General features: G+C 42.4%; 2 protein-coding genes across 6 annotated transcripts in view; one reads left to right on the top strand and one right to left on the bottom strand.

Annotated features, from left to right (window-relative positions):
* ZNF277 (zinc finger protein 277) overlaps positions 1-12,928 on the bottom strand; it is a 54,948-nt gene extending 42,020 nt beyond the window's left edge. Inside the window, exon 1 of one of the 2 annotated variants that reach the window (XM_080394183.1) lies at positions 12,773-12,928. In XM_080394183.1, coding sequence (XP_080250309.1) covers positions 12,773-12,815 — 43 coding nt within the window. In that variant the 5' untranslated portion in view covers positions 12,816-12,928. Of the gene's footprint in view, positions 1-11,670; positions 12,249-12,772 lie in introns of those variants that run through there. The other variant, XM_080394184.1, reaches the window with a different exon arrangement.
* Positions 12,929-13,014: 86 nt separating this feature from the next.
* Positions 13,015-27,809, top strand: part of DOCK4 (dedicator of cytokinesis 4) — a 254,109-nt gene continuing 239,314 nt past the window's right edge. The window contains exon 1 of one of the 4 annotated variants that reach the window (XM_080394179.1): positions 13,015-13,245. In XM_080394179.1, the coding sequence (XP_080250305.1) occupies positions 13,209-13,245 (37 nt within the window). In that variant the 5' untranslated portion in view covers positions 13,015-13,208. The remainder of the gene's footprint in view (positions 13,246-27,809) is intronic. The other 3 variants (XM_080394177.1, XM_080394180.1, XM_080394178.1) reach the window with 3 other exon arrangements.

Here is a 27,809-nt window from a genome sequence, read left to right on the forward strand (position 1 = left end):
CAAAGCTTTTCCTTTCCTGAATTCTGGCTTTGGATGAAGTTTTCCTTGCAATCTCCGTGGTCAGTTCTACAAACATTTACCTGTGCAAACATTTTACTTACGTGAACAATCTTAATCAGTTTGGCAGGCTATTTGACTTGTTACTCACCTCAGTGTATTTTCAAGATGAGAACTGTTGATCATAAATATGTGAAGGCTGTCTTAAAGAACATCCATAAAGATCTAAACCCCTTCTTTTGTTGTTTTGTTTTTGTTTTGTTTTTTGTTTGTTTTGGGTTTTGGTTTTTTTTGTTTGTTTTTTAATAGAAAACCAAAAAAGCAAATCAAGAAGACTCTGAAGTGGTACTCAATACTCAGTGGCCTTCCCTGACATTTTCTCTGTAATTAAATGGCTGATTTTAAAAATTGATATTTATGAATTACCTAGGCTTGTATGAATTTTTATACTGATATCTAGAATAATAGGACACTTCAACAAAAGGATATTTTTGAAGTAAATAATATCAAACTTTTCTTGTTCAATGTGATTATGTGACATGGTAGGCATGGAGAGCCGAGATCCATGTTATATACTAAAATCAGGGATTAAGAAGCAATGATTAAACCTTACTCTATTATCTGGAAAGATTAACAAGATAATTATGCAACCAGAAACTCAGAATGTTTAGTTGCAGAGAAGAGGAAGAAAATACCCAGCACAAGAATTTGAAATGGAAGGACAAAAGTGATCATCTAGGTTCTTCTTTTGTACATATCATCCAAATCTAATTAATTACAATTAGTAGCTTTTCTGTGTTTTATCTTGCTATTTAATAGAAAAGCATATCAAAGGCATCTTAATAAAGCATAAACAATGGTGCTTTAAACTTCAAGTATAAAGACTACATTTCTGCTATTTTCACATGAAAACTACTTAGGAAAAAAAAAAAAAGTATAATTTCATGCCAAGCTGATCAGGACTATAATTTTAAACTTTTAAAAACATGTACTGGAAGGCATCACAAGTAAACATGTGGATGTGAATTTAGGACTTGTGTATGCTACCACTGTTCCGCTGACTCCTCTGTAAGCGTTAGCAAGCTGGAAATAGGCACATCTTAGTTTCCATTCACTGTGATTGTGACCTTAGCTCTTCCACAAAGGAGGGGTCTTAAGAGTGTGTTTAATACTGATAGTAAAAATTCTTCATTGCTAAAATTTATCTTTGCAGTGCCTTTAACAACTACTGTACTAAGCCTAGTAACTTTTACACCAACATTGCTACATAAAATATGTTAATTGGTTTACCTCTTGTTGTCATTATTTAGTAGAGATCACTAATTCTTCATTACAAGGATTTCCCTTATCTTTTCTCTTGTCACCTGTCCTATTCCTCTAACAGGATTTAATCCCCAAGCAGGTTCATCCTGCTGATGTTAAAAGGATTGCCTAGTGGTCTTTTTAAATGATTGCTTTAGCTACATTCTCTAGCTAAAGGAAAGGTGGTGTGATTCTCATTTAAAAACTTAAAGGCCGCTTTAGCCATTCCTATGATACACCCCCATGTCATTATGACAGGAATTTTTACCATGCTCCTGACTAAAATGTTTGCATCACAGGGTTTATAACTCTTTTCCAGTGCTAGACATTCTTTGAAAAAAGCAACGATTTGAGAAAAACAATGGAAATTAGTGTGAAATTTTCATTTAAAATGTCACTTTAATTTTTTTCAAACTCACATAAATTAGAATTAACCTCAAAGCGCACCCTGAGAGGTTCCATTTCTGAGATTCTGATGTCGGTGGGTTTCATACCGACAGTACAGGCTGCAATCTGCTGCAGGTATTCTGACACTCAGAAAGCCTTCGAGGCTGAATTGTTTAACCAAATTTTGTTTGTTAACTGTGGTGTTAGAAGCTCCATGGTCTGTGGCTGCTTTCTCAGTGAACTGGAGCTTTTCCAGATGAAAAGTAGCAAAATAAGTTGTTTCTACTTTTAGAATCAAACCTCCATAAATTGGTATTCAAGCTGGAAAAAACAATGGCTGAAAAGAAAAGTTCATTATAGCATGCAGTGATGCGGATCAACATACTTCAGCCTAATTGATATCTTAGCTCAGGAAAACAAAGCTTTGACTGTATTTCAAATAATCCACTATTTATATACTTCATAAATAAATTTCTGAAAATTAATTTCAGATGAAAGTATTTTCAAGTCAGAGCTCAAATACTGATGTCTTAGATCAAAGGGACATCTCACAGCAGGCTGTATCAAATTTCTACGAGCATATTCTGACTGGGTACCAGAGTTTGAAATAAATATTTTTGTGATACTGGAGTAATTTCTCTTGTCTTTCATGCATTCATTAAACATATGACTCAGATTTTGACTTCTTAAGTATGATATACAGTTACTAACTGATACTGCTGATGTAGCTCAGGGACATGAATGGTAAAATAACTCTAATTTCCTCAAGAAACAGGACTAGAATGTTAGAATTTGTGATACAAGTTGGTCATGTTTTTCAGGCAACATTTTGCTAACTGTATAAATACATGCAGATTCCTGAACATTAAATCAGTACGGTAATAACACAGACTGCATGTTTTCATCCCATATAAGACAAAATCAAATTAGAACTTCAAGCAGGATGCTTTCTGTTACATACCAGCCTGCAGAGAAAAAGCTCTACCTCATTTATTCATGCATTACTGAGTCATAATAAAATTCAATGCTGGCACACTGGTCAAGACAAATGATAGCAAAATGCTCTGGTAACAGCAGTATCACTTATTACTACATGCATTTGTTCCATAACCATTCCCGTTTTTGCATGGTGAGTCTTGTGTACTCCTATCATGGGACTGCCAGGGCTGACCTGGGGCACACACTACACACATTAAAAGTGGTCCTGAATCGCAGGATGCTGTACCATGCTTCCCTGTGCAAGCTGCCAGCCCTGTCCCTCTTGCATCTCAGCACAGTTCTGACCCACGCAGGACTCCTGCAGTCCCTAACCGTCCTCCAGCTGCTTTGCACATTGGCTACATTTAGAGAGCAGTTTTGGCGCATGTAAATCAGATTCATATGGAGTCCAGGTACTTAGGAAATGCATCCAACCTCCCAGCAGAGACATCTGGGTCTAAACCAAGGGGCTTTTCTTCAGACAGCTTTGGAACATCTGCACGTTGAGGTTGGTTGGTGTGGGAAGACTGACTACAGGTAATCCAAAACAAAAACAACAAATCATGTAACATAGTTAGAGACTGTGGCACCAATTGTCTTTATCTACTGCACCTTATTATTTGCTCATGGGGACAGAGCCACACCACATCATACCAGCTTGTGAGGTACAGATGGCGTATCCAGTTATAAAGCTTATATACCAGAGGGATAAAGAGAAGGCTCTTAAGCTACTACTACACTGGGCAAGAAGTAGAAGTAGCTACTCCTTGGGGATGGAGCCACTGATGAAAAATGGGAGGATGACATCTCAATAAGCAAGAATCAAACAGAAGCAGCTGGGCCATTTCACATGTCTGTCTGTCAGTCATAAAAATTAGAGAAAAATACAGGGAAGTGGAAAAAAGACCATTTGGAAGAGATGGTCCAGTGAAAACACAGGGCAAAAAAGATCAAAAGGGAAGTTCAAGAAACCCATTTGAAACATATTACTAAGAAGAGACAGGTATCAGAGTTTTGGACCACTGAAGCCACTGACAAAACATCTACTACAATTTCTCATTTACAGGTCTCCTATAGCAAAATACTAGGACAGAGTGCCAAACAAGCATGAACATGGAATTACTTGCTGGAAAACCAGGCCTTGATATCAATGATCAGACATCAGACTTTCAACTACGCCATTCCCTATAGTGCCAAAACATTAAAAGTTGACAGTTACTGCTGTACACTGATGACCTAAAATCCTTTATAATCAGAGAATAAACTCAAGCAAAACACAATGCCCTTTTCATTTACTTCATAATTACAATTTGACTGCCAAAACATGTAGCATGTTTTGGAAAATCAGTAAAGACTCTGGTTGAGCACTCCTGGCTCCATACCATAATCAAAGAATTACATATGGGTACTATTTCTCTACAAAGTAGTTTGAGCGTTTCACATTTGTACAGCAAGAAGTGTCATTGTTTATACTACAGAGCATAAATCTACTGCCCTACCAAGTGGGGCAACAGAAGCTCCCTAACAAAACTGTATTGCATAAACAGCCACACACATTACATTTGTGCTCTTATGTAGTATCTGGCATATTCTTACTGAGAAAAACTGCTTGCGCGCCCCCAGATTACCTAGCTCTACTGTTTAGTAGTTAGACATCTTTCAAAAATTTGCATGTTGTATCACAAGCTAAGCAGCACGGTTTCAGTCTGGTTATGTGGTTTTAATGGTACGGACCAATACGTTATTTAATTCAAGAATTATCAGGTCACTGGATGCCAGGTTTTTTCCACTCAAGTGACTGTAAATAATTACTGATGACTCAAGACAACAACTCTGCAAAGAACCCACACTTTCACAAACGCATTCCCCTGACTTCAGTGAGACACCACAGGTCAAGATAACGTGCCTGACTCCTCACAAACACAGATCCGCTTTAAAGCAGCACAAAAGTTACCCCATTATTTCCCTCCTAGTTCTCCAATGCCATGGTCTTTCCCACATTGTGCAGGGATTTTACTGAGGCAATATTTAAAGGTATTTTAAAAGGTCCATAGAAAGACATTCAAATGCCTTCAGGCTTTTCTCCCAGCTTCAGCCTGCTGGGAATTCTTGGATGAGAATGTGAAGCAGAAGCCTCAGAGAGAGCCTGGGAGCAACTGTAGTTTTAGGATGCAGATGTTCACACAAAGATGCAGAGTTCTAGCAGGGGTTGCAAGACAGGACATGGTAGTAAGAAGCACACAGCGTTCAGAAAGGTTATGAAGGCTGTTTGGACAAACAAGAATTTCACCCATACTGAAGGTAAAACACCTAACGCTTGTAATTTCATTATATTTAAGCCCTTTTCTTCCTTTCCTACTGTTCACTCTTATCCTAACTGTACCCTAGTTTGAAACCTGCATCCCTTCATCAAGAAAGCTGACTAAAGTCTCAAGGGGAGAACTCTATCACCTGTTCATATGACAGGAACAGCTTTTGGCAGGCATCATTTGTGACAAGGACTCACAACTTTGGTGCTCTTCCAGAAAACCAGCACTCCTCAGTAAAAACAAAATAAAACAATGAACAACATGTTTCAATAGGTGTAACAAATTATCCTGGCATCTGTGTTACACTTCGAACATTGAAAAACCTTGTAATACCCTCCTAGTCCACACCTCTGCATCTAAATAAAACATGCCCACATCTCAGAAAGACTTTTTGGGCAAGAATCAGGTATTTGCTAATACTGAGACAATTTAAAGGTCTTCATCCATCTCTGGACTGATGAACCACCACTCGCTATTGCTGAAAGCCTGAGCAGAGATTTCACAGAACTTAACTGAAAGGCTTTAACATAAGAACAAGTTATAATGTGTAAACTGCATACATGGCTCATATCAGGTAGTCTGAAGCAGCTTACTTCTTAAAGAACTCCAGTTAGTATACAGAGCAGCTGATACTTGGTAGTTTGTTGATGTACCAAAGCCTTTACCTGCTACTGAGCAGGCAAGAATTGGCTTAGATTACTGGAATTAAATACACATGCATGTCCACTAGTAGGCAGTTAAAGAAATTGTATCTAACAAAGATAAGGGCCATCTATCTGTGCTTTGAAGCTATGACAGGTGTCTGAATTCAGAGAAAACCAAACAGCAAGCCTTTATTTGGTACTTTTTTGTGAATATAACATATCCTATCCCTTGTGCTAATGGGAGTTACATATTAGTGCCAAGGTGCGGGGATGCCCCTTTGTCTTCAGCTTTAGCTGAAGTGCATATTTATGACACAATTATTTGTAAAATTACAGCAGGATCACAGGCAGTTCAGATCTGTATTACTAAGCAATACAATCCATTTACTTATTTTATTAATCCATTACTATTCATTTAATGAAATACTTAGTTTCACTTGTATATTCTCCCATCATCAGTTTTTTAAGAAACGTGCCGTGAAGGCTAAAACCACTAACATCTTATTGCAACAGTTACATGAAAGGATTTTGCCTTTTTAATTTTCAAACACAGAAGCACATAAAAGGTGACTTTACAAATAACAACTTAGTAATTTCCAGTCCTCTACAATATCCGTTTTCTTACTGGGTAACTGGTTAAACTGCCTATGAGATGGCATTTGTAATTAAAAATCACAACAAATGCTCTTAAAACATTTTAAAAGAATACTGTTAGGAGATTCACTCTTGTAATCATATTAAAATAATGTGTTGCACTTGACAGAATTAATTAGTGAACCTGTCCTCCAGGTATAATTGCTAGCTGTTCAGTTCACAATGATTAACCTGTGTCAAACCAAGATCTTTTACAGAGCTTATAATGCCTACTGGTAGAAGGAATGCTTTCTCTCCTCCAAAAAATATGGTATGGCAGAAGCCTCAGGTCTTGAAATCCTTCACTGAACAGAGATTTAACCCAAGAAACGGATCACCGGTGGCTGAGGATGCAACCACGAGTGTGAATGTTTGGAACTGGCCGAGGTTTTAGGGAAGGGTACCGAGCAGCATACCAACCTCTAAAACAATCAAACAGAAACAGGCAGATATGGGTGGGCTGGGTGAGCCCATCTGGCCAGCATCTGAGGAACTCTGATAAACGAGCAGCCAAGAAGTGGCAGCTGTATGCTTGGGGTAATGGCTGCTCTAACACCTTGCTGGGGTATTCACCCACGGCAGCACGCAGCCAGCAGCTCCTTATTCACAGCCATGTGGATATCTGAAGGGAAGGAGGCAACCCACTCACTGGGGGCTGATCTGAATAGGAGGGGCTGTGTTAAGGATGTGTGGGACAGGAGGGCATCTGGTTCCTTATTTGGTTAAGGACTATTCAGTAAAAAAGAATTAACAAATAAGAAAAGTGGTAGATTACACACAAACAAATACTTATGAGCAGGTGATAAGAGAGACAATGTCATCGTCATTCACCACATGAAGTTATGCCGTTAAAGGAGCTACTCAGACACAGCCTTAAACAAGTTCGGCCTGAACTTTATCACTGAGAAGAAAAGGGAAACATGATTATCGTATGTATTACAGTATATTTGAGGGTGTTTGTGGAACTACATGGAACTTGCTATGGGATATCAGAAGGGGCTTGTGGGATTATGTATGTCATGTCTTATGCCAAATTTAGAGGAGAGGTCACAGGCAGAGAAAGGGAAGGATGACGGGGAACAAACACCAGAAAATGGAGGCAGGGAGTGGGGAGGCATAAAAAGGGCCAGCTGCATTGTATGTTTCTCTGATCAAACCCTGCACCTGATCACCACAGACTTTCCTTTCTTCTTACTAAATGTTTTACTTAATTACATTTTTGTATAATTCACCCTCTGTCCTACATGTGATACTGCTGCAAGGTCTAAGTGCCAGCAACTGCAAAAGACGCTGCAGATCTCCAGGTCTGGAGGTCCAGGAACCAACAACTGGAGGGATCATGGTGTGTCCATGTTTTTCTATACTTAACCCCATATGCATGTGTACGTATGCATAATTTGCTAGCAAGGTTCAAACTGCAGTAGCCAGTGAGTAGAAGGGGACCTGCACCTGCAAAGACTCAGGGTCTGAGTCAGTGGCTGGGCAAGGGGCCCGGGAGCTGATGACTGGCAAAGGCAGTCCAGCCAACAGACTTGGAGACGCTGCTGATATTTGAGGGATCCGTGATGAGTGAGATAAATGTGAGCTTGTATATCAATTTTGATAGCCAACACCAAGTTGGATTTGCTAGCAAACAGGAAGAAACCTGCATTCTGGGTAAGAGGGCCCAGGCACAGATATCAGACAGGTTTAGAGGCCACAGTAATGTTCAAGGGATCCATGAATGTGCATGTGCTTCTGAATTGGACAGTGTGGGTGTCTGCTCAGTGTCTACAGTGTTTTTACTAGTGCACTTCAATCCCGGTCAGTTTTGGCACCAAAATGTGACTCAAAAGTACCACCCTCCTTAGCTTTCCACATCTTGAGAACTGGCTTTAGGTCTGGGCACAGCCACATGTATCACTGCTGTTGCCATTTCCCTCCCTGCCTAGCTCTGCCAGGGAAAGGGAGTCAGAAAGGGAGTAAGAGAAGTTTCCATTGCTGATGAGCCATAGGCAGCCAGGGGCCACTGCTGGGGACCTGCTTTAATCACTCCTTCAGCAGGGCGAGCTTGAGCTTTGTGTAAGCTGCCCTGCAGCACCATACCCTGTAACATAACCATAGCTTGGAGTGGCAAACACGAAGGCAGCTGTCACTACAGTGCTATCCTCAGGAATTACTGATAACCTGGGGACGTAACTGAAGACTAGAAAAAGGGAAACACTTGTCCACTCCCCTCCTTACTTCCCAGCTTCCAAGACAGAAGTGAAGCAGCAACATGGAGGCCAAATCCCACCTGTGTTTTAGGACACGGGACCCAAGAAATGCCTCACTTCCCCCACTCCCAAAAGTTTTTGGGTGGACTTCTAGCTACCCAGCTCAGTAGGTAGGAGAGCTGCAGAGAAACTTAATCTTTCCGTGACTCCTAATTTGCTCCTGCCTTAGAGCAGAGATTACGATGCTGCTGAGAGCCAGGCACCTGATGTAGCAGTCATGCTTTGATGCTCTGCTTCACAACCTTCTGTGCTGTTGTGACTCCATCAGGTCTAGTGAAGTTTAATACCAGGGAAGAAGATGCAGGGACTATGATGACAGATCACACAGGTGGAGAGCCAGGAGTGGTATGGAGTTAGAGGTGGAAAAGCATAAAGAAGAAAAAAAAAAAAAAGTATGTAGAGTGGGGGTGAAAGCAGGATCTAGAAGCAGTTTGTGGGCAACAGCTGTTGAGACATATGGCAGCGGGACAGGAGCGGTGGGACCAAAGGAAGAGCTGTAGGCAGTGGAGGCTGTGGAAGGGAAAGGGGCAGGACCAAAGGAGTACCTGAGCTGGGTATAGGAAAGAACAAGGGCAGGAGGGACCAAATTAATGTTGGAGAGTAACCAGCTGAGGAACTGTCATTAGAGCATCAGAGGAGCCTTCTAAAAGCAGGAGGCAGCTGAGGAACAGAGGCCACAAGTGAGAAATGAAAAGCAGGCTCCAAGCAGATGAGAGGACAGCATGAAAAGCTGGAAAGCCACGAAGGAGTTGTTGCAGAAGTGAAGAGACAAGCCCCTTTTTTTGCTTGATGGGGAAAATCATGAAGAAAATGAACTGGAAGCTAAAACATCCACCAAAACCTCAGGCTGATGGAGGCCTGAGAAGCAGAGGGGTTACCCTGAGAGCACAGCGATGAGACAGCAAGCCCAGCTTCTCGGAGCTGAAACTGAACACAGGGCAGAAAGGGTGCTCAGATAGACAGGACAATGACTGGGACATGGACTGAGGCTTAGCTAACATGAGAAACTACTGGGCATGACATGAGGAATGGCTGAACATAAATAACAAAAGTGAGAAGCTTGAAGAAGTTTCTGAGAGGATAATGAGGAAGGGCTGGGTTTCAGGTAGTTAAGAGGGGGGTTATGCAAGAGGCATCTGGGCTTCACAAAGGCTTGGGGGTGGTGGTGTTGGGACCTTTTGGGGGGTGAAATTTTGCAAGGCACACAGGGCTGAGGTAACTGTATCAGTGATACCGTGTGAGGCTGAGATGGCTCACATAAGAGCATCAGAAATAGGAGATTTGGTTATGCATCAGGTAGACAACATCAAGCTAGAGCAGCTGGTGAGTAGCGGGAGACCCTCAGCTGGAAAGACTCGGTGTCCGAGCCAGTGGCTGGGTAAGGGGCCTAAAGTTCAGGAAAGGGTGTTAAACAGACTTAGAGCCCACGCTGATATCCAGGTGACCTGTGAACATGGGGGAAACTAAAGAGAAACGCATCCATCAACCCAGATGGAGAAACCTCTCGGGTCTGAGAGTACATGGGACTGGCTTTCAGTAACCAGGAAAGAGGACCCCTGGATCCAAGAGTCCACTGGGGTAAGTGGCTCTCATAGCATCCTTAACAGAGAGAACTTAAGAGCTGAACTTACAGTACCATGAACAAAACAATTTTCACTAGGTAGCAATGAAAAAACGTATACCTGTGCAAGACCAGTCAAACTTTAGTTTTCCACAGTGAACCAAATTCCCTTAAAAATGAGACACAAGATAGACATGGAAGGAGTAAGAATAACATGCTATGCTCCAGCATGGTACGCTCCAGCAGCATAGTATTAAAAAGCATTTGAACCCATAAGGACCCTGAGCAGGAAACCGTAGCTGTCAGACTGCCAATGAAACTATTAAAGATACACTTCTAGAAAAAACCTAATGTTAAAATCCATTGACAGATGCTGTAAGAAATGTTGATATGTAGCATAATTAATGTAGACTGAACAAGTCATACTGTGGACAGTGGTATGTTTACTAAAAGCCACTTGGTGAAGGCTGCTGGAGGGAACCAACTAGAAAACAACACAGTCCTAGATTAGAATAGAAAAGCACAGGCTTTTCTGTAAATAGGAAACAGCAAGACTGTAAAAAAACACGTCATTTAATTTTTCCTATATACTGTCTCCAAAGAAGTGACACACCTCCTGTGCACATGCAAGTACAAGATGTTGCTAGAGCAAATAGCTTTGTAGCAATGAAACCTCTGAAAGAATAAGAATTTCAGTCAGAGGCAGGAAAATGATAAATATTAGGGTGAGGTAGTTTTTGCCCACAGACTGTGGGATTTATAGTAGAAGATCTCTTTACCATAAACGACTGGGTTCTCAATGAAAAATTTTGAAAAGGCTATTTCAACTATTGGGTAGCATTGTCTTTGTTCAAGGGAAGAAGAAAGACATGCTCTGAGCCTAATACAAACGTGCTGAATTCAGTCATGATTAACATGACAGACAGCAGTTAAAAGGCTGTGGCAGAATTTCATGACTCCCAGCCAGCATGTTGGCAGCCCTCTCTTATGGAGACAGGGACAGCTTGGATGTACGTAGAAGTCTATAGGCCAAGGTGGAAGTTAATTTAGCCTGGGACCTATTATTTTGATTTTCAATAGTGACTTTTACACATTTTGTCACCTAGAAACTCCAAAGGCTCTGCCAGGGGATGCAAACCGAGTTTGGGAGCAAAGACTCCAGAAGTTCACTAATCCTTTCAATGAGTGTTTGAGCTCACCAATAGGAAAACAACATAGGCCTCTGAATTCCAGTGGAACAAACCTTTCTTTTCATCACAGTGCCAATCTCTTTACAGGAATTACCTGGAAAAACCTCAGAGTAACCTCATCCTCTCTGGCACTCCACAGACCTAGAAACAATTTCATACAGCAGAAGACCTGCACAGACAAAAGTGTGCGTCCTTTTCAACAGTTAAAACTGCACAGCTTTGCCTCTGGGTGCAATTACGCCAGTGTGGAAGTGCTCTAGAAGGGTCTGGCTTTTCATGTAGGAGGGGCTCAAGCCAACACACTGCAACACATAAATAAAGAGTAGTGCTTTAACTACTAGCATAAATGAAGTCGTATTACTTTTATGAACAGAAGCAGAGTACATGCTAGAGAAAAACACAAAAGTCACTTACAAGAACACCCAGTACCACAGTTTGACAACTAGAAGGATAAACCTGGAGTAAGTGCACTCCAGCTCTCCATTTGAAACTGCCTGCTTGCAGATGACTTCCTTCTGCTGTCCTTCACACTATTGGCGACTTTAAAATTCAACGTAACTTCTCAGTAGAGGCTTAAAGCCAACCTGAGATGAAAAAAAATTAAGCCACTTTCCCCTCTTAAAACGTGAAAACATTAAATTCTATTTTTGTGTCCAGCTCCAACTGAATCATCCCATAAAATTCCTCTTTACCAGTTCAGGGTGCTGGTTTGATTGGAGAACGCTTTTTTATAAGCCAGACATAGTCACCCTAGAGACAACCTGCACCCAGGGAGGCCTGCAGAGCAGCGCCGTATCACCCGAGTTCTCCCTCCTCCCCGCTGCCTGTGCCTTGCTGCAGGACCAAAAGATGTAACACCAAGCCCTTGCTCCCGTCTCACAGCGCCCGGGTTTTTCTCACAAGGATCGGTCCAGCACCCTCCCTACGCTGAGCTCCAGCTAAGCTGCTTCTAGAAGGGCAGAGGCACACAGGCCCCTCGGCGAGGACGCAGGCCTTGCTGCTCCCGCTGCTTGCGGTGCCCGACTCGTCCCCGGCAGCCCGGCAGTGCCCCCGCCGCACGCCGCCCCGCTTCCCTCCCTCTCTCCGCACGCCTGTGCCGAGATCCGGGTTTATGTGGGAAGCCAAAAGCCACCCCGACCACCAGCTGCACGTCCCGCCCCCTGGCACGCTGCCGCCACCCGTCCTCTCCCCAGCACAACTCGCTGCTGAAACCGCTCCCTGTCCCCACAGCTCCGGCCACCAGACGCGGGGCTTCGCTAAGAGAAGGCTCGGCGCCAGCAGGGCCACAAGAACGGTCTGGAACACCGGGAGGCGGGGACGGGGCTGCTCGGCGCGCTCCGCGGAACCCCCGCTCCGCCCGGTGACCGGCGGCGACCCCGCCGCGCCGGGCCGTGAGGGCTCCCGGCCGTTCCACACGCGTCCGCCGCTCCCCACGCCCCGCGGCGGCAGCCCCGTCCCGCCGCCCGAGCCAGGACACGCGAAGCCCGGCCGTTAGGGTCCCCCGCAGCGAACTCACCTCTGCGGGCCGGAGGCCCTCCGGCCCTGCGGGACGCAGCCATGCCGCCGCGCCGCTCCGCCCGCCCCGGGGTGAGGCGGCCTCCGGCAGCCGGGCCCGGCCCCGCCCCGCTCCGCCCCGCCCCGCCCCGGCGGGGAGCGCGGGGCCAGCCGGGGCTCGTAGTCTCTCCCTCGGCCGCGGGCGACGAGGGGCGCGGCCGCGCTGAGGCACTACGTTCCCCGGCGTGCAGCGGGACGGGGCATATAAGTGGCTGGCGGTGAACGCGTCTCAGTCAGTCAGTCCGCCCGCCTGCCCGCCCGAACAATGCCCGCGCAGCCAGGGTCGGGCAGCCGCGGCTGAAGCAGCCAGGCAGCGGACGCGCTCGCCGGCCGCCGCCGCTCCTAGCGGAGGGGCTGTCGGCCGGTGGGGGGGTGACGGGCGCCCGCCCGCCGCCAGTATGTGGATACCCACGGAGCACGAGAAGTACGGCGTGGGTGAGTGAGCGAGGGAGAGCGGCGCGGGGGGCGAGGAGCGGCGCTGCTGGCGGAGAGCGCATCCCGCGGCGGAGCGGGCTCGCCCCGCGGGGCCGGTGTTGGCGGCCGGCGCCTCCCGCGGGAGCAGCGCCCCGCCCGTGTGAGCGGCGGGGGCCGGGGGTCCCGGCGGGGCCGGGGGGCGAGCGAGCGGTCCCTTTCCTCGGGGCGCAACAAAGGCCGGCGGCGGCTCCCGCTGCTGCCCGGGGATGGGGCCGGTCCGCCGCCGCCGAGGCGGGCGCTGGTGGAAGGGCCGGTGTTCCGCGGGGAACAAAGCCGCCTTAAAAAAAGCTCGCTGGGAGAGACGGTGTTGGCGGCGGCGCCCGGGGAGGCGCGGGAGCGGGGCCGCGGGCATTGTTCGCGCGTCGGGGGTTTTGTCGCTGCTTCAGTGGAAACCAGACAAAGTGCCGCTTGTGGGAGTCGCGCTTCCTTGCCGATCTATTCAGCTGTGCCCGGTGCAGGGCTCTGAAGCCCGTTCGTTTGCCTTACGAAGTGGTCGGGGAGACTCGCTGTGATTTTTACATTTTTTTGACATCACCTACTAGAATGGCTAACGCTTGCTGAGCTCAAGGGGGCTCGTCCCGGACAATGGCCCGCTCTGACACAGAGGCAGCTGAACTGCTATACCGACCTACTAGCGTAGTAAGCAGCTTTGTGTGAGTTTACACCGCATTTGAACGCGGAGTCCTGCCCATGACAGAAAAGGCAGGAGGAGCGCGGAGCCCTCCTTTGTGTGCGTGTGGCAGTGCGCTGGGCAGCTGCGGGAGCTCCGTCCCATCTGGAGTTGAGCCCAGATGTTGCTGGCCTCCGAATGCGAAATTACAGAGATCATCGGTGGGATTTGTTTTCTTGACTAATTTATTTGCCAGGTCACAGCTGGGTGGCAAGATATTGATTAGTCCTGCCACCCGCCTTTCTTTAGGAGGATGGGCAGAGGCTTAAAAACCGCCCTGGGACTCCCTGGAATGGCAATGGCATGCTGGATATTAGCAGTCAAGTATTTCTAGCTGCAGCACTCCTCTAGGTCTGGTTGTTGGGGTTTTTATTTTTGAGGATAGTGTGCTATTTCACAACTGAAGCGGGTTTTTGGTTTGTTTTTGTGGGGTTTTTTTTGGTGTGTTTTTTTTTTTCCCTTCTGGATTTATGAGCTAAAAATTTCTGTGGAGCATCTCTTGTCATACTGAAAGCCAGCAGCCAAACAGCGTTCACCTTAATTGAATAATTACCTCCTGGTTGCTAAACAATTAAGTGATATCCCTTAAATAAGACTTTCTATGTTTAGTAAACCTTTTCAGGTACTCACATACAGATTGCTTCCAGCACTTAACAGGGCTGGTGACACTGAACCCTTATGCCTGCTGAAGGGATACAGTTGTGATTACTCAGTAGTGGGCTTCCTTTGGATCAACCAGAACCTGTAGTTCACTACAAAGATCCTCTTTATTTGTGTAAATATAATATAGCCACAAAAAAAAGATGATTGTTCCTACTTAAATTAATTCCATGGCTTTCTGTGAGGTGGCTTCCAAAGGCCATTCAAGATAGTAACAAAAAGCCACTGTTCAGATTGGGTCCTCTATACCCCTAGGATGGGAGTGATATTGTAGTTCATATGACCATTGCAAAATGTTGAAATACTAACAGCCTAAAGTAATTTTATTTTTCTCTCGGGCTGCTTTTTTATTATATATTTTATATATAGCACATAGTTTTATGCTCTGTGCTTGCTTAACAGCATGATGAGTGCTGTCTGCAAAGCCTTCACACCCAATTATCATATAAGCTATTGTGCTCTACAGCAGTGGTAGGGGAGGCAGGAGAAAGACTTGTATCTTGCCATATAATTCTTTAAACTTCATGTAAAGTGAATTTGGTAGATCTAGCTTACATTTTGCACTGCAGAGCCGCTTACATATTTTCTTTTTTAGTGATGGGATTATTGTGTTTCCAAACAGTTTCTTTTTAATACTGATGTATTTATCTGCCCTGGGAAAATGGGTGCATTATAAAAACCCCTTTGAGAATCCCGATTAGTTGTACAAAGCATATGTATCCTTTGTATAAAGAGCTCAGGGCTTGCATCAACGTCAGACCTCATCTGCATTTTCAATCTGAGTTTTGTAGCACATGCTGTGTGCTGCACATTTCTACTGTGACATGCCAAAATGGATGAATAACCAGGCAACAGCCACCTGGTTGCACTGAAGAAGGGTTGCTGGTAACCAGGTGGCTGTTGCTTACTTGCACAGCCTGACCAATTCCCACTTCGAGGTGTAGTTAATACAAGTAATAGTCTTCTCTTCTGTAGATTTTTAAACTTCTGCCTGCTAGCCACTGTTACCTAATTTCTTTTTACTGAGCAGGTTGCTTTACTCTGAGTTCATTTGCTAATAGGCAGACACACTTCCAGTTCATTTCCTAGTCGATGGTACTGTCATAATGAAGAATGTTACTACTTAATGTTACAAACTTTGTACTACAGTTATGTGGTTTTTGCTTCTGAGGCTATAGATTTGTCTTTTCTGTATTATTCTTTAGGATGTTAAAGGTGAAATATGCATTGGGATATTCCTGGTTCTGAGAGAGTTTGCTTTGTCTGGGTTTTCATATCTTTATTTTCAGAACAGAAGGCCACTGTATTTCACTTTGAAATTCCGTTTGTTTTGAATCATGCCTACAGCTGTTATGTCAAACTAGCGATGGCATTGCACGAAGGATCCACTAGTCAGTTATGTGGAGTATTTAGCACAAAGTATGCTGATGTAGGGGTAGGAGAGGTAAGATTGTTCTGCTGTTAATAGTATTTAAATCTGGTAGGTGACAAATGGAGTTGGCTTGCATAAATGCTGTGTGTTTTTACGTGAATTTGGAACCTAACAGAACAATACTGTTTAGAACAATAACCAAATCCTTTGTTGAACTGAGTCATTTAAGACTGCATAGCTGTGGGAGCTCCGCAGGCAGCAAACTGTTAAGTGTAGCTTTCAAAGGTGACTTACTGGTTGGTGCAAACTGGAAACTTTGGCTGTAATAAATAAAACACAGGACTACATAGTTTTCTTGTAGCTGCTGTCTGGAGTAAAGATACAAGTTCTGTTAGACAAACTGGTCCTCTCTATTAAGGCTTTCTTTTTATCTCACCAGATCTGCATACTGTCGTATCATCAGATTTCTTTGATTTACCTGAATTTCTAAAAGTGCAGTTAAGCTTTCTGGAACATAGGTGGTTCACCTTTTTCTGCTAAACACAAAGCTGCTCAGCATTTCTCAGGAAGGTGTTTTTAGAATGGAAGGATTAATTAGGGAGAATAATTAAAAATGGTTGCTGAATGCATTGTCTAATTTATAAGCAGAGTAGTATTCCAGATCCTGAAGTCATGCCATACAGTGAAATACACCAATTTAACTCAGACAAGTTTAAATAGTGCTTGCTATTTTTAGTGTGGGTAAGCCATAAATCTGCCTTCTCAAGGGTGTGTGAAGTGTGGCCATCTCCTATTTTATTGACAGAGAAATGGAAGGATCAAATGACTTTGTGCTGTAAGCTGAGGTTTATAGGAGGAAAAAAGACGGGTGTATTAGTTGATCACAAGAGCAGTACTGACTTGCAGAGACAAAAGCCAAATCAATTGGCTTGTGCCCTGTTCTGAGTTGCAGCCAGACTAGTCTCGATAGCAGTCCTGTTGCAAGATAGCTAAGACATCTTTATCTTTGTGCCATAATCACTTTTTTTGACTGCAAGCTGATTTTACTGTAAACAAGCTTGGTTTGTGTAGCCCAACAATATCTCTGTCAATAACATGCTAGACTTGTTACATAATGTGTTTTGTTTGACACAAACACTTCATCAGCCTTTCTTGCATCCATCTCCAAGTAGTACAAATGCAGCCTTCAATCTTGTTTTCTCTGTTCTACATTTCTCTTGCCTCATGTTTCTATGGAATTCAGCTTGTATCTTTTTTTCTGTCTGTGGCCACTAATAATAAGCTATATCCAAAATTTCTGTCATACTGTCTAAATAACTGTTTAGAGGTGAGGCAAGGAAAAACATAGTGCGTTGTTGAGCTTATTGGGCTAAGAAATGGGTGGAAGATGATCTTTGCTTTCTTGTTGCAGCTTGTAACTGTTCATGGGGCTAGCCACCTGCAGGTAGGTGAAGGTGAGGTACCATTGGAGCACTGAGAATGAGTTTAGCAGGGTACCAGTGCTCCCTGATCTTCACTGGGGTGATGGGAGCCCGTTCCTAGTTTATGAAATACCCTGAGTTCTAGCTACAGAAGATAGCAAATACCTACACATTTTCTATAGGAATATTTTTGACATGTGATATACTGTCATGAAGGCTTTTATATCAGTTAAGGGTGCCAGTTGGATAAAGATGGTGTTTTCCCGGTCTTCTACATAAGCAGTAACTTTCAGTATGTTACAGAAATGGAAAAATCTCAACTTGCAGCTCCTGGACAAGAAAAATAACAAAAAAAATAACTGACTGTATTCTGTTGGAATGCAGAATATGAAGGTTGAGATTTTTAAGTCATTTTGGTCATAAGACTAGTCTTAACTTCACTTTATCAACACTTGTTTGTCTTAAGACTAAATCAAGATTTTAAAAGTTTTTTTAACAGCTGCCTCCAAAAATCTAATCTTTAATATGCATGTGATGTTTTAAGTGGCTTTATCTCCTAATGGACTAACCAGCTCTGGGTTGTCCTTAACACCTCCTTACATAGTGCCCTTCAGAGATCTCATCTCTCCTATTCACTGTCTGTCTAGAGCTACTGGGAAAGATTTTTTGAAGGCTAATGTGATTTCATGCTTAGCTGTATGCTGATGGCACTGTTTTTCTTCCTCTTTTACTGTATTGAGGGTTTTTTGCCACCATTCTCAGTGTTGGACTGGTGTGGCTACTAGCTGAATCAGATTTAGCCAAAAGGTAGTGGAACAACGGTGATTTAAGTTACATAAGGAGGGAAGGTGAGAATGTGGTCTCCCTGCTGAAAGGGAGGATGCTTTTTTTTGTTGTTATCTAGCATAGGCTAATGTAATCTGTGCTTGCTTCTGGGAGCTCAGACATCACGTGATGGTATCACTGACTTCCCTGTCAAGGAAGCTATAATTGGTTATTTTATTTGTACTATGCAGATATCAGCAACTTCTTGTACTGCTGCAAGAGTGTCTGCTTTGACACATCCCTTTGCTTCCCTAGCCTACGGCCCAGAACAGAACTTCAGAATAAAACAGGGTTTCATGTTTACAGCTTGGTTCAAGGTGAACATGTTATCTACCTCATTCCATAGTTTTCAGTTCATTTCTGGGTGTAACTCACAGTGTAGGTTTTGGTCTATAAAGTTCTCCATAATTTGAGCCTCAGGATCAGGTAAAATCCTGAGGAGAGCATTCTGACTGCTTGAATAATTTGTGACACTTGCCTTGTCTTAGTTGCTGAATACATTCATTTTGAGCGGGGGGTTTACACCCCTGGGAGATGTGTTCCCTCATTTCTTTAGTTTTGAGAGACTGAGTGTTGTGTGTGGTTGTTTTTTTGGTGTGTTTTTGTTACTGGGTTTGTAGTTGATTCTGTGAAGGTACAGGGGAACACACTAGGTAACCCCTCAAAGTCATTTCAGACTTACCTTTGTGGTTCTGTACAGAACGGATGAAATGCAAAAGTTTTGCTTCAGTTTCAGTCTGGAATTTCTTTTGTTGCTGTGGGGTTTTTAGCATGTAACTACATCATTGACTAACCTTTTGTTCTGCTCTTGCTCATTTTCTTGCTATTTGTCTTTTTGGGAGGAGCTGAGCAGAATGCTTTTGAGGTGACCACTGTCCCATTCCCAGTGATTTGGAAGCCAGGAGACTAACCTGGAGGGAGATGTCCGTTATTTGTCATAGGCATTTAATTTGTTTTAAATGTCTCTGTGTAATACAAGGGATTGATGTTTTTGTTGTTGTTTGTTTTGGAGATGATAAATAGAAATGTAGAAAAAGTTTTGAGATTTAATCTGTATTACTTCTTCAAGGCCAAGTCAACTCTGTCACTTCTGAAGGATTGCTGATGACAGAGCATCTGCAACTTCTGTAGTAAGTGCTTAGCAATCTTACTACTAGAGTGTTTAGCACTAAACTTAGTTTTCCTCTTGCATGTATTATGTGTATATGAAGAGTTGCCAAGACAGTATCCATTTCCTTGTATGAGATAGCTCCAGTTATTTCATCCTTTCTTTGTAGATGATGGTTTTCTTAGCTTTGGCCAATTGATCTATGTTCAAAACTGGACAGGAAAGCTTTATCAAGTAAAGAAGGAGAATCTTTTAGTGTGTGCTTTAGGCAATGTGTCTGCTTGTCATTCCTGGTGTTATGTTTGTTCCTTTTGCAATAGCATTGACTCATGTTCAGTTGGGAACTGCTAATCAATCCTTCAGACCTTTTCCGGAATACTGTTGTCTAGACAGTTGTTCTCCCATCCTGTATTCATCAGCTGATTATTTCTGCTTATGTATACTTAGTGAACAGCACCTCTCTTCCATGCTATTTCTCTTGTTTGTCAGCCATTCTGCCTCCCAAATTTCCTTCGTCACACAAGACTGTTGAAAGCACCTTGTCTGACAGCTTTGTGAGAGATGCAATTTAGGAACTTCACTTGCTAACAGCAGCTGAGCTTGCTAGGAGAAGCAATGCAAGATGAATAACTAAAGACACTTGAAAGCCACAATGATTTGCCATTAGCTTGCCTTTGTATGTTTAAAGTAATGTATTTTTCATATCTTTACAATGACAAGAGACTGTTAGCTGTGTTCTGTTTCTCTTCATAACACATGTTTTTAGTTATTCAGAATGCGTGTTCCCGGTTATATAGTTTAAAGATGCTATGACAACTTGTCAACTTTGCATTCCTGGGCACCTGAAATATTTTGTTTGAAAATAATGCTGATCTAACTTCCAGATGCTCAAGGGTGGATAGGAGGAGCTGCAAACAGTGCAACTCTGAAAGTCACCTGTGCTATAGGGACAAAGAAAGAAGCTTGGATTTTGCAATTTGTAATGCCTGTGCTTGCTGATTTTTCTTGGTTTGAGTAAGAAAATAGGATAAAATCAAATCAGTTTTGCAGGATTAAAAAACCCAACACAGTCTTACGGGATGAGGCAAAAAATGTGCTCTTAAAGATGAGCCAATATAAGGGAAAAAAACCCTGCTGATACTGATTACACTTCTCATCTTTCTCCAGTTAAGCAACCAAGTCAATCTGTTTTTTACAGATTCACATTTTTTAAATAGTAACAGCTGGAATTGTTACAACTGAGAGTGGGTAAAGTCTGTTTACTCAGCTCTCTAGTACATTGAGGTTTTTTCTTTATAGGTTGTGTTTAGAAAACGTAAATAGTAGGTGAGGTAATAAACCTCAAAATGGGGTTGTTAGTTAACAGAATTCACAGTAAGGTTTTTAAGGAATTTATTTCAGTTTTGCTTTCAGCGTTACTGGATTTCAAGTGTGTGTTCCCTCTCAGGGCTCTAGAAGCAGGCGGTGGCTAGTCTTAAGCAATTAGTAGCTAAATGATGAGCTTGTTCAGCTCTTTATACAGCAGAGAAGAAATGGAGTGCCCTTTCCAATCCATTGCTAGGGATTTCTTGATATATTTTTATTATTTGCACTGAATTTATGATGTCTGAGTTGTATTTAGAAATGCAGAATGAGCTCTTTAACTATAAAGGTGTGTACTGACATTTGTTGAAAGCAATTTGCATTGAGTTTATGGGAATCTGTATGCTGTGGGTAAAAGGTGAGCACCAACTGTGCAATAGGGGCTCTTCTGCAATAAAAGTTACTGAATTCTATTTAGCTATTTTTAAAACAAAACATTTTCTCTTGATATCTTAAATCATTGACCACTTAAGGTTTCATGTTTTGAACCTCTTTAAAATTACAGGTTGCGGTGCAGAAAGCAAATGATTACTCCATGAAGCCTTATTTTAACTTTTCTGCAGAGTACTATAGTGAGCTAAATATGTACAAGGCATTGAAGCTGGGGGGGTGGTGGGGGGGAGGGGGTTGGAAACCAGTACTTCTGATGTTTTGTTACGCAAGTTAAAAGCAAGTGAGCTGCAAAAATGGTACTGTTTTATTATTGTATTTTATACAAACAGCAGTCGGTAACAGCTTGATCCTTAAGCTTAGATATGTCATAGACTATAGAAGTATGAAATAGCTGTACTTATATGAAGTAGCATTCACGTTTGTGTGGAGTGCCTTTTTTTTTTGGGGGGGGCGGGGAGTGGCAATGGGAGACCTAAATGTTATCAGTGGTTCATAATGTTACTTTTGACTGCATAGATACAGCTGTGTGGTCTGCTCCCTGAAAGTAGGCTGTATAGAGATGGGTCATGGGTTATAAATACTAACATTTTTTTAAGTGGTAATATTTATAAGGAATGAAGTTGGCTAATACTTTGTAACTTGAAGGAATAAGCCTTCCTAGGCTGTGTGGTTCCTTTCCTGACATCTGTACTAGGTCTTTAAGTGCAGCGAGGATACAGAGCTTGACTTGGGGTTTCTGCCTTTGCATGGGATACAGAATTGCTCCTTCTGGTGTTAACATTATCTCTCCTATTACTGTGATAAGAAGAAATCTGAGCACGTATTTTTGAAACAATTTAGTGGACAACAGCTGGCAGAGCTGCTGTGTTATTCATGGTTAATAGTGGAAACTTAAACATTCTTCACTTATCTCTCTTCCTTATTCCTCTACCTTCCCCCCCTGCCCCCAGCTTCCTTCCTTTTTTTTGGTCTGTAAAACTTCGGACAAAAAAAGAGGAAATCCTAAGGTGGAAAATAGAAGATCCCTGTTCTTCTGTTTCAGTGTAAGAGAGCATGTGTTGGTTTTGTGCAGAGTTCATTACTGTTGCTATACTTACTACTTTTCCTCCACCCACCCATATCAGAAGAAAATTGAAGAGCTAATTATAACACAAGCCAAAATGATATTACTTCGTGATATCCTTTCTTCCTCTTCGAATAACAAGATCCAAAAGCCAAAATTCTTCTCATTGGGCCAGATACAGTTCTGAGTGCTCAGCTGTGTTGAACAAATGGGATTATTCCTGCCATTTGCCAGGTAAAATAGGTAAAATAAGGGTGGAGATATGTGACAGCACATATTTTGCCATTATATTTGTCTTAATGTCAATGATAATAGTAAACATCTCAAGTTAAAGATTTTCCAGTTGCTCACATAACTGGAAAGCTAAATCAAATAATTTAAACTTTTTTTTTTTTTCAAATCGGATTAGAAGACAAAAGACTTGTCTGTCTTCTGCATACAAGTTTGGATAATGAAATCATTCTTAAAAGCCTAAGACTGAACAGCTTCTTTCCACCAATTAATTGAAAAATCATAGTGAAAGATGCTGAAAAAAATACTAGAACAATATGTTTTTTTCTAGGAAAGTGTGCTTCCTGAATGTGAGGCAACTGTTGTTGCATCTCCAAAGACAATCAAATTCTAAAACCATGGTAAACAATGTTCATAAGAATCTGAAGTAATGGGCTCCCCACTTTCAAAGACAGGATAATATGGAAATCGCTTAATTCCATAGTTACTTGGAAAGTGGGTTTTGGGTGTTTTTTAATGATACTCTCAGAGGTTGCTTGTAAAAAACTGTTGTGTTGGGGGTTTAATTTTTTTAAAATAAAATAGTAGCTTTATCTCAACCTGAGCAATTAGGATGTGCTTTGAGAAGTAGTATTTAAAATTTCCCCTTGATGAAAAGCCTTGGCTTCCTGGCAGCGTGAAGGAAGGATGAGTCATGTCAGTCCTGCTACTGCTACCTGTCTGTTCAGTGTTAGACCACATCCACTGCTTTTGCATCTTAAGATGTAAGTGTGGTCATACTTGGTTTAAAGAGTGAAAATTGTTGGGTTTTATTGTATTTGCATGTAGAGGGAAGTGTCTTTGTTTTGCTTCTGCAAAGATCCTGTTCTGCTGAATAGACTGGGGCTTGAATAGCAATGCCTCTAAAAATGTGTTTAATAGGTATATTAAACAACACCAGTTTTGAAGATGGCTGAGAAATTACAGAGGGTAGTTGTCATATTAAACAAGCATAAATGATGTGGTTCCCTCTTTTACCAATGTAATCAGAAAAATGTAACCTAGTAAAAAAAAAAGTGCAACTGTAATTCTAGAGAAATTGCGTAGGTTTTTCATGATGATTCTTGCAAAGATCTGTTTGAATTAATATTGATAAATATTGCTACTAGTGCTCTTTGAGCAGCCAATTCACAGGATCGTAATTGCAGCATAAAGGTGATTGTGCAGCAGATGGAGGTCTGTGGTCTGTATCAGTGTGCTTTGTCTCTTTGTGGGTTCCTCAGCAAAATAATGACCAGGTAGAGAGGGACTGGACCGATGGGGAGGTGCTCACTATTAGAGATACAGAGGTCCAAGAATAAATTTAGCTGCGAAGTGTTGAATCAACTAGCAAGTTAGAATCTTTTGGTTAATCTATGAAGCGGATTTGTTGTTTGCAGAACTGTTTTAAGTTTAGCTTTTTAACTACCTCTGTAAAATGCTATCCATATTTTTACATACCTTATGCAAAACCTCAAAAGCACTCTGCAGACTACAAATCGCAGATTTTATGCAAAAATACAGGGTTTGTGTAGGATAGGAATAAGTACAGCTACAGTGACATGTGTTAAAGCAATTCAGGACACTCAGAATAGCAATTGTCTTGAGAATGTGTGTATGGGGAAACTTTGAAGAGCAGAACATAATTGTCTAGGGACCAGCGTGACCCCCACCACGCTGGACGAGCTCTGGTGCTCACCCAGCTCTGGCCATGTGCTTCCCCCTGCTCCCTTGTAACAGCTTCTGTGATGAACAGTTGGGAAAAGCTGATCTGGCTGAAAGCTAATCACTTTTTTGGCAGGAGGGCTTTCCACTGGATCAGCACCTCTAGCTGGGCTCAGATTTGCTGGCATGCAGGCTTTGGCAGACAGGGGGAGGTGAAGGAGGGTGCAGCTGGGAGTACAAAAGATGGCAGGACCCCGGTGCTCTTCACATGTCTTGCTTAGAGCGCCTTGCAGCCACAGCATCCTGGTGCTTCCCCATGCTATACCAGTGCTGCCAAGCTTGGGGCTTTTCTGCTTTGAAGAGAATGTGGCTGTAGGGTGAGCCCACTGGCTGTGTGGCTCTGGAGGTGCTGGCCTCCTTGGCTGGTGATGGGTGACTGGGTTGCTGCTGCACAGCTGCTGGCCCTGCTGCAAAGGAAGCTGCCTTGCTCAGTCAAACCTGCAGGCACATTAGATGAGGTGTAATAGAAAGCTATGGCCCAACGAAGAATTCTGTTGGCCTGTCAAGAGTATATGGCTTTTCTCATGAGGTAGGAACAAATAACAAGGTGAAGTGGATACTTTACTTGTATATCTTCTCATTCAGCTGTTCAGGCTGGATTCATGAGTGTGCTGCTTACTGAACCCACTGTTAGTTCTAAAACGTTCATGAATTTTGGGTTACTTCTACTTGCTAGTGCTGTTCAGAAAGTCTTAATTTGAGCACTTTGACTAGCATGGCCATAAGTGTTTTCCTATTCTAGAGGCTACTTGGTAAGCAATTGCTTGTCCTTCTTGTCGCAAACTGTCTCCACGTGCAACAAACAGAACTGTCCAAGCACATATTTTTGGACACTAAGTTGGGAATGAGTCTTGTCAACTGAGCAGGCTGCTAAACTAATTTGGGTGTCACAAGATCAGAAACTAAGAACTCTAAAGGCACAACTTCAGTTCTGTGGATGTAAAATTTGGCTAATTTTGCCATGTAGCAAAACTTTTGGGAAAAGGTAGAACAAGGACAGAACTGAGACCTAGGAAATGTATAGCAGGAGTTCAGTGAGATGTAACAAAGTAAAATGAGCACAGATGTAATACTTCTAACATCCTTTTGAGAGGTCTGTCTCACTGCTACATCCAGAACTTAAACTGCTAAACTTTGAGTCCTTTCAATACATTAATATGGGAAAGAAAAATAAACACTTCTGCCTGATATAATGATAACACATATTTTCCAATAATGTGCTTGATATGAAAACTTGATACCATGAGTCTGATGAGAACTGCTGCTTCTCAAAATGATGGCTCCTAAGCATTGCCATTGTTGCTTCAGCTAGGATAGTTCTGGGGATCATGCTGAAGAAAAAACCTTGGCAGTTGTTTCTTCCAACTATCTCTACTAGTCATATTCCATTTTTTCCTTTGCTGTGGATGTCTGAGGTTGCCCTCCTGGAAACAGTGTGTGGACATCCTGCACTGCCACAATAATGTTCCCTTCTGGCTTTTGTGCCCCATCACCCAGATCCTTTGACTTCTGTCTGTTTCTTTAGGTCCAAAAACTGGGACTTGAGCTTAGAAAAAATATTTTTTTTTGCTAATTATGCAAAGGTTTTGTACAAAAATAAGTTTTGGACATATAATAAACCTGATTTGCCTGTGACCTATGGGGATACCTAACTTTTCAATGTTTGTTAAACATAAAGCAGCATACTTGTAACTCCTCTGCTATGGTAGCTCTAAAGGTAGGGTGTCACATTGATCATATTGGAGGCATTTTCTTGGGTGTCTTCCCTCCCTTTAACTCAAGTAATTGTGAACTGATTTTTACTGTGTTCAAAGCATTTTTTTAAAATCTCAAACATCCCCTGAGAGTGTGTGGTGGGTGTGTTTGATGTACAGAAATATATAAGAATAGGAACTAAAATGTGATATGTAACCTGTGTGTGTATTTTTTTCTCCAAGTTGCTTAAAGTTGGCAATTGTCTTGCTTGTGACACTTAAATTACTGAGTGTGTTTTCAACTAGTTTTCATACAAGGTTTCAGATTTGTGTGTCACTGCTCTTCAGTCCTACCACAATGAACTGGGAGGTGGAGGGGGGAAAGAAAGAGCTACTGTATGTCTGATAATCATTGGCATAGCTCAGATCCAGGATTCTGTTTATGAAGAGCTCCATAGCATGATCTTAAAATGTAACTTGTCTGAAAATGTCAATATTTACTTTTCCTCCTGGAGTCTTGAATCCTTGAAGTATTTTTAAAATTTAAGGGCCAGCTAGTTGTTGTTGGGCATCAGTATTACTGTTGCTTTTTGCAAAGACAGCTTAGATAACCCTTAGTTTTCACATTTGTATATGTGCCAATAAATTTTTATGTTCTGTAGATGATATTTTTTTTTTACAGATCTACAGTATCAGTTTGCAAAAGGAAGTGCTTTATGGGTGATATCTTGTATGAAAGGGTAGATAGGAAGACAATTTAATGGTGAAATACGTAAGTATTTGGAAAAGAATAGCTGGTCTCCTTAGATCTATATTTGATAGGAATGCTGTTTGGACAGTTCTGGCTTTGCTTCTTTTTAGTTCCAAATGTTGGATACTGGGTAATCCAATCAGTCATTTTTCTTCCTCTGTAAAGGAGTTTACCTCCAGAAATTCATCAGTATGTAGTTCAGCCATAAAACTATTTGACTTTTTCCTAGTATGAGTTATTATGCACTAGCTAAAAGTGTTCTGTATGGATGTTGACTTAATGAATGTGTGGAGGCATTCCTGCAGCCTGTGGTAAGTAGCGCAGGCCCTGGGGAGGTGAGAGGAATGCTGCGGCTTCAGACGTTGCACTGAAACACTGGCACTGCTAGTGTAAAGTGTTGCAGCGCATAAACAGTATAGCATACCTGATTTAAATATCTCAAATTCTCCAGGGTTAGAGACAGAGCAGGATTTCATATAACTTGCTTTGTAATCTCATGTCAGGCTCTCTTCAAGTCGGCATTACATACTCATGTGTGAGGGTGAATAGCACTTGGCAGGCTTTTCTGGCACTTGGCTCTTCTAACATCTGCAATAATGACTTAGAACCAAAACTTCTACCCTTCCCCCTACTTAAATTACCCATGTGTTTCACCCAAATAACATAATCCTTTCTGTACAACGTTAGTTTTAAGCTAAATTAATTTATTTTTCTGATATTATGAAGCAGAAATCTGTCTGTGCTGTTGTGTGGAGATACACACAAAGAAGTTATGCCAGTTTTGTGGTTACTTGCAAACTGTTTTTACCTAGAAATTACTTGCTTTGTTAATCTTACAAAAGTGAATTGCTGTAACTCCTGAAGTAAACTGGAAAATGTTAAGTATGTACTTTTTTGTTATTTTTTTGAGGGGCTTTTTTTTTTAAATACAGGAGCTTGCAGATTTTTGCAGCAGTTCTGGCTGGAAATTAAGGGAGACTTGGAGAGATGTACCTAGGAAGCTAGACTTGGCGAACCCAATAGAGGATGGTCCGTACTGGGTTTGGGAAGTGACTGGATGAGGGATTATGGAGCTTCAGTTAAGTGACAGGCAAGGGCAGAGAGGTCAGAATTGCCACATGGTTTTGTCAGGTCATGAAGTGGGACTTGCAAAAGGGTTTACTAGTGAACTGACAGAGGGAAAAGCTGGTAGCTGGGCACAGAAAGTGGAGTTAATGACTGTAGTGAAAGGC

The sequence above is a fragment of the Falco punctatus genome (assembly GCF_963210335.1).
Source record: "Falco punctatus genome assembly, chromosome: 6".
NCBI classification, from domain to species: domain Eukaryota; kingdom Metazoa; phylum Chordata; class Aves; order Falconiformes; family Falconidae; genus Falco; species Falco punctatus.